Source organism: Cibotium barometz, chromosome 35, assembly GCF_041138505.1.
Source record: "Cibotium barometz isolate CiBa-2024 chromosome 35, ASM4113850v1, whole genome shotgun sequence".
In the NCBI taxonomy this organism is placed as follows: Eukaryota; Viridiplantae; Streptophyta; class Polypodiopsida; order Cyatheales; family Cibotiaceae; genus Cibotium; species Cibotium barometz.
This window is the reverse complement of record NC_141080.1, coordinates 2,902,098-2,908,097: the sequence shown is the minus strand read 5'-3', so window position 1 is coordinate 2,908,097 and position 6,000 is coordinate 2,902,098. Positions and strand designations below refer to the sequence as shown.

Genomic DNA, 6,000 nt, shown 5'->3' with positions numbered 1-6,000 from the left:
TGTTCACTCTTGTGATGGTTTCCCTGACCAAGTGGTACCACATGCAAGGCTGGACCCACGTCCATCCTCAAGAGAGGATACCTAATAAGAGACCTGCAAATCCTCTTCTGCATGATCCGCGTCAGTGCATAGCAATTCTTTAGTGTGGAGAGCTTTCTTAAGGATCCATCATGGAATCGCTGGAATAACCAGCTTCGGAAAAGGTGAAAGTAAATAGCTCCTTGTAAGCATTAGCACCGAGGATATTCAAAAGTAACACACAAGTGAAATATTTATTTTGAGAATTCAAGAAAATTTGGCTAAGCACCATGACCAATGCCTCATGAATTTCCCTGCATCCTCATACCCCACTACTGAGCAACTGTGCCAATGTCTTGCAACAAGAGAATGAGACTACTGTTTTATGTGGTAGCCTTGGCTGTTTTAGACTTCAAGCGGCTCCGATCAACCCTCCTGAGGGTTGCTAGGTAAGCTGCTCACAAATTTACTCCCCCGTAGTACTTACCATGTACCTCAGGTTTGAGCTTTACTAAAGGAGCATTCAGGTTTTGCCCATAGTAGTTGAAAGGTAAAAGTTCCAAAAGATGGCGCAAGATGACATAAAAGCCACCCTTGCTTGCAAAGGAACAAGCCTGCAAAGAATCCAGCCCCATAAGTCAGTGTCTTTCGAAAGGTGGTACTTTGATTAGGGATGCCAGTAACTTGGTTTACTTACCCAAAATTGAGAACACTCGCAGGAATCCAAAACTTCCAACCTGCATGGAAACATGTGCAATCTTTCAGTAAGCTTGACAAAAAAGAATTTGAAATATAATTACAAACAGTGTGTGTGGTGCAAGTGTAAGCCAGCGAACATTAAATCCAGGTTCTTTTATCACCAGGTTACACACCCATTTGAATTTTTTAAACTATATGCAGCTGGCAGAAATCAAGCATCAAAGTTGAGACATACCGTCGACCAGAGTTGAAACTGCATGATCAGAATACAGAGCTGGAAGCTTATCCAATTTTCCTTGCCATAGGCTATTCCAAGCAAAGACAACCGCAATCACAAATGGACCTAGCACAACTTGATTGAGAGCTACCTGATAAACAGCCATCACCCCATTGTTTGTCAGCATGGACATTATCTTATTGCTTGACAGTCCACAGGACAAGTTAGCTTCATGCAGCCCTCAGTTTGGACATACACAAACATGATATGTAGGCATCACAACATAATGAAACCATACTATCTCAAAACTTAAAACCAATTTGATTGTAAAAACCGCGTTCAAAACGTGTTTGGTGCATGCGTTCTTTGTCTCCTGTCTTTGCCAATTTCGTGTTCTAATGTCTCAATGTTTGGAGCAAGTCACAATGTTAACAAATTTATACTGAATTGAAGAATTCTTTTCTTTCCCAAGACCCTTCCATTAGAAGAATCATCACCATCATCAAGAGGGCCTGTAGAAACAAAGCGCAGCCCATTTATAGGGGCAGCATAAGCACCCAAGCAAGGACTTCAAGGGGCGGACAGAGAGCTTTAAACGCAGCAGCAAAAACGGGCAGCCAAACGCCCAGTGTCATGCGACCTTGACAAAGTGGTGTTGAAAGTTTTGTTTTGGGCAATGGCGCGTTTTCATTCAAAGCAGCACGTGGGAGAGCAACGACCTATGGAAATGTTGGCAATAAGCCTAACTTGTAGTCCCTAGCCTTTTTAATTATTTTGCATAGTATATCTTTTAGTCTAGATCAAAGATGTAATCCACCACCAAATGCCATAACCAGTGATGTCATCCCAAAAATGTATCCAGTCACATTGAGTGTACCTCTCATGGCTATATAAGCACTATGTACAAGATCGTTTGTAATAATGCAATCAAGTCTATTTTCATTATGAATGGCTCACTTTTCTTTCCCCCTTAATTTTAACATGGTATCAAGAGCATAGGTCCTTATTTAAACCTTAAGACTTCTATTTTGGAGCTTTCTAGCTACCCGCCAACCCATTTCCACTCAGCAATTTTTGGAGCCTTCTATTTCTATTTTAAAGCACATGCCAGCCCATCACTTGCCTACTACCCACACTGCTACATCTTGTTGGCTTTTCTTGGCAATTTTTGCAAGCGCTTCCATTTGCCTGCGAACTCCTTAGCACATTTCTTCACTGTCCGCGCTACGCCTCGAGTTGTGTGCCAAGGCCGTGTGTCAAGGCCACGGTGCTTCTAGCCCTTGAGTCCCACCTTACTCTTTTCCACCGCTAGCCCATGGCTGTGTAATACAACCCCAGCCATCGCCTCATGCTTGATGTATAGCTGAGCCAACACAACAACTCGCTGATCGCTACCATCTGTGGCATACAGCGTGTTGGCTGATACCATGTCAATGCCATGCTCCTCCTCATAACTCCCTCCAACGATTCCATGGCCTTCCCTGACGTGGAACCTCTTCAAGGCGGCTGATGCCAAACAAACCAATCTTCCTGCTTTTCTTCTCATAGAACATGGTTATTGCACATTTGTGACAAAGGTGCAGCATGCCCAAGCTGCAGGCTATGCAGCTGCAATCGTCTATAACAACGAGGATGGCCATGACTTGGTCATAATGTCTAGGATTGGATTTGGCATTGACATACCTGCTGTTTTCATAACAAAAGAGGCTGGTTTCATCATGTCACAGTTTGTAGATGATAAGGATGCTAGACTTTTTATGCTTCTTGCACTTGAACCTAGTGCTTGGTCAGTTTTGGCCATCTCATCGATCTCATTGCTCACTCATCCAAAGACTACTTCATCAACAATCCATACTCTTCAACATTCCTTGTCATCCTATTCGCGCTGCCTCAAACAAATTAGTGGTGGTTGCATGCACGGAATCCTTCTATGCACCTTATGCTGCAATATGTTTAGATATATATATACCTTCATAAGGTCAAAAAAATCTGAACTTACGAATTGAGAGATTTGAGAAAGAAATAATAGCGAAGAAGGACAAAGACAAAAACAAAGCATTTGAAAGATGAAAAATAAATAAACAAACAAACCTAGCTACTAAGAAGAGGAAATCAAAAGATAATATCAAACGAAGACTTTTAATTAAAACATTAACAAAAAAAAACCCAAAAACAAAAACAAAAACAAACAAACCAAAAAAAAAACAAAACAAAACAAAAACAAAAAAACAAAATAGCAAAACAGAGAACTATAAACTCTAGACCTAAAGCACTAAGAGCTAGAACCAAACATTAAGCTAAACTTTAAAAAAGACTTCGACTCAACAGTGCAACCATTAACTCCAATGTCTGTCCGAACATGAAGTGTAGGTTCATCAACTCTATCATGCATAGCGTGGACAATAAGCTATGACATCCCTACTCACGTCATCAGTGCCCAAGAGTAGGTGCAGGTTTGTATAAGGTTAGTCCAAAAGAACATGCTTTATAAAACCAACGAACTGAGTTTCTATCACTCTCCGGAGGTGATGGGCATACTTAGCCATGATAGAGACTAGCACTCAAAGTCTGCTCTAAGGTATAACAACAAACAATTACAAAACATAGGAAAGAACCAAACTAAGTCTATATTAAGCTAGAGCAAGAAAGAAAAGACTAAACAAGACCTACTCTAAGTTAAAGCAACAAACCCTACTGTAACTTAGAACAAGCCACTTTTACAAAAAAGAGCATTGAATTATGAATTAAGTGGGCTTTTTAGCTCCCCACTTCTATAAAACTTTTTTTTTTTTCCGAGAAAAGATCCTTTCATTAGTTATATAAAAACGCCCGAAGGGCTACAAAAGATCTCTCCTGCTCCTAAGAGAGAGAAGAGCAGTGAATACATCATGGCAGCCCAGGAAACTCTCCCTAGGTGCTGCAAAATACAAGCATCAGTATAAAAAACTGAGCGGCTAAATCATACAATAGGGGGGGGGGAAAGAGCCAAACAGGTGGCCTGTAGTGCCAACGGGGGGATCCCGTGTGTAAGGTGTAGAACGGGCCACTGCGCCAAGTGGTGTGAAAGGCCTGGCGCCGTAAGATCGCCTCATCGGATGCGGTCGTACTATCCTCGCAGGGTGTGGATCAACTCCTGCCAAATCCCCCGAACAGTCTCTGCTGGTGGCTCTAATCTCCCCTCAAAGGCCGTAAAGCACCGGGCCCTCCAAGTGAACCAGATGGTGAGGCTGCTGAGGAGCTCCCATCGTAAATCCCTCTCCTGTGTCCAGCTGGCGGACGAGAAATCCGGTGCCGGAACCAGGCGAGGCTGGCCCCTAGTAAATCTGATGGCCTGACTGCCCTGCTCCATCTCATAGCCCATAGCAGGCCCTGACGAAGTCGACCAAGCAGCGGCACCCCACGTAAACATACCCTCTGGAGAGAGGGGGGCCAGAATACGCAGTATCCGCAGCCAAATCTGCTGTGCCTGAGGGCAGTCCCAAAGGCAATGTCTCTGTGTCTCCATAGGGTGGCCGCATCGGACGCAGGCCGCCGGAAGACCGCTGTAAACAAGCCAAGTGCCAACTGCTGAGCCCCTGTGGGCGACCAGCCACTGAAAAGCCGAGATCCTGCGGGCCTGCCGACTAGCCCAGAGCCGAGCCCAGAAATCCTCCAGGAACTCCTGTGAGAGTCCCTGCAATCGCCAATGCCCCGCTGCCGCTGGAGAAACCGTCCTCCTCGCCGTCAAAATATGCCGTCCCAGCCGAACAGTATACTGGAAAAAGGTGATCTCTGTGGCCTCAAGGGATGCATAAGGATCATGCCACTCGTACTCCCCGGGGTCCCACTGTAGCCGGGCCAAGAGGCGCGCTGCATATGCCCATATGCGCCAATCCGGGAGCACATCAACAGGGTCGGGGTCAATATGCCACTTCCGAGAAGCGGCAGCCACTACCCGAATCCTCTGGAAGGTGCACTCTGCAACCAAAGGCGACTCCACCTCCACTCTCTGGAGTCTGCCCTCATCCTGAATCTCATAGTAGAGGCATCTGCCATCCTCAGTGCTAGCTCTGACAGCAATCAGAATCTCCAACTGCGTAAAGGCTCCCATCCACCGTGGGGCCACTGGCTCGAGAGGTGTGAACCACTCCTCTGTAAGTGCCTCCTGAATATCATCCCTCATAATCAACCCCCCTCTAAAGTGACTCAGCCTCTCCACCTGGATCTCCTCTGGTAGACTGCAGAAAGCCTGCCAGTCTCCAAAACTACGAGCTGGGCCTGCCGCTAAAGGTCCCCAGGCTAGACGAGGCCGAGAACCCAGCATATGACCCTGCTCCGTACGAACCGCTGGGCTCCAGATGAGCGGCTGCCTGGCCCGCTCCTCAACACAAGAAGGAGGCCGCTGAGAGAGCCCCGGTCTCAGCAGCTCCCAAGCTCTCAGGATACTCAAAGCAAATCTGTCCTCCCATCCTCTACTGAGGCCTGTCCTCCTCATCTCTATGAAGATCCAACGAATCTCTGGTGCCCAAGTACCCCCTGCAGTCGCTGCAAGAGGAGCTCTTTCCAAGGCTCAGCGCCTGGAAGTAACCCCCGAACAATAAGCTTCCCCAATAAGGCTCTACTCTGATCGACTGGATCTATAATGCCCAAACCGCCCTGAGCCAGCGGAAGTGAAATAACTGCCCATGCAACCTTTGCCCGAGCTGGCTGACTGTCCCGCCCAGACCACAGAAAGTTCCTGATCAACCTCTGTACCTGGCTGATGCAAGAGCTCGAGAAAATCCAGCAAGACGTAATGTACCACATGGTCGCTAACAGCACCTGATTTGCCACCACCACCCTCCCAGCCAAGGATAGTCGAGCTGTACTCCAATACAATAGCTTCTTCCGAATGCTCAGAAGAAGCGGGGCAATCTGCTGCTCAGGTGACAAATCGAGGCCAATCTGGCATCCCAAATACCGCACTGCTGTGCCTGGAGGAATCCATCTAAAACCGGGGTCCGGGCTCCATGCCAGAGTGGGAGCACTACTGATCCAAAAGGCCACTGTCTTGCGCCAATTGATCAATGCTCCCGAAGCTGCACTAA

General features: G+C 46.6%; 1 protein-coding gene across 1 annotated transcript in view; it reads right to left on the bottom strand.

Moving 5' to 3' along the window:
- Positions 1–204: 204 nt before the first annotated feature.
- The window catches only part of LOC147618051 (Peroxisomal membrane 22 kDa (Mpv17/PMP22) family protein), a 44,605-nt gene continuing 38,809 nt past the window's right edge, over positions 205–6,000 (bottom strand). Inside the window, exons 3-5 of the mRNA XM_086775294.1 lie at positions 953–1,085; positions 716–755; positions 205–632 (exon numbers count right to left, since the gene is read on the bottom strand). Of these exons, the coding sequence (XP_086631420.1) occupies positions 542–632; positions 716–755; positions 953–1,085 (264 nt within the window). The 3' untranslated portion in view covers positions 205–541. The remainder of the gene's footprint in view (positions 633–715; positions 756–952; positions 1,086–6,000) is intronic.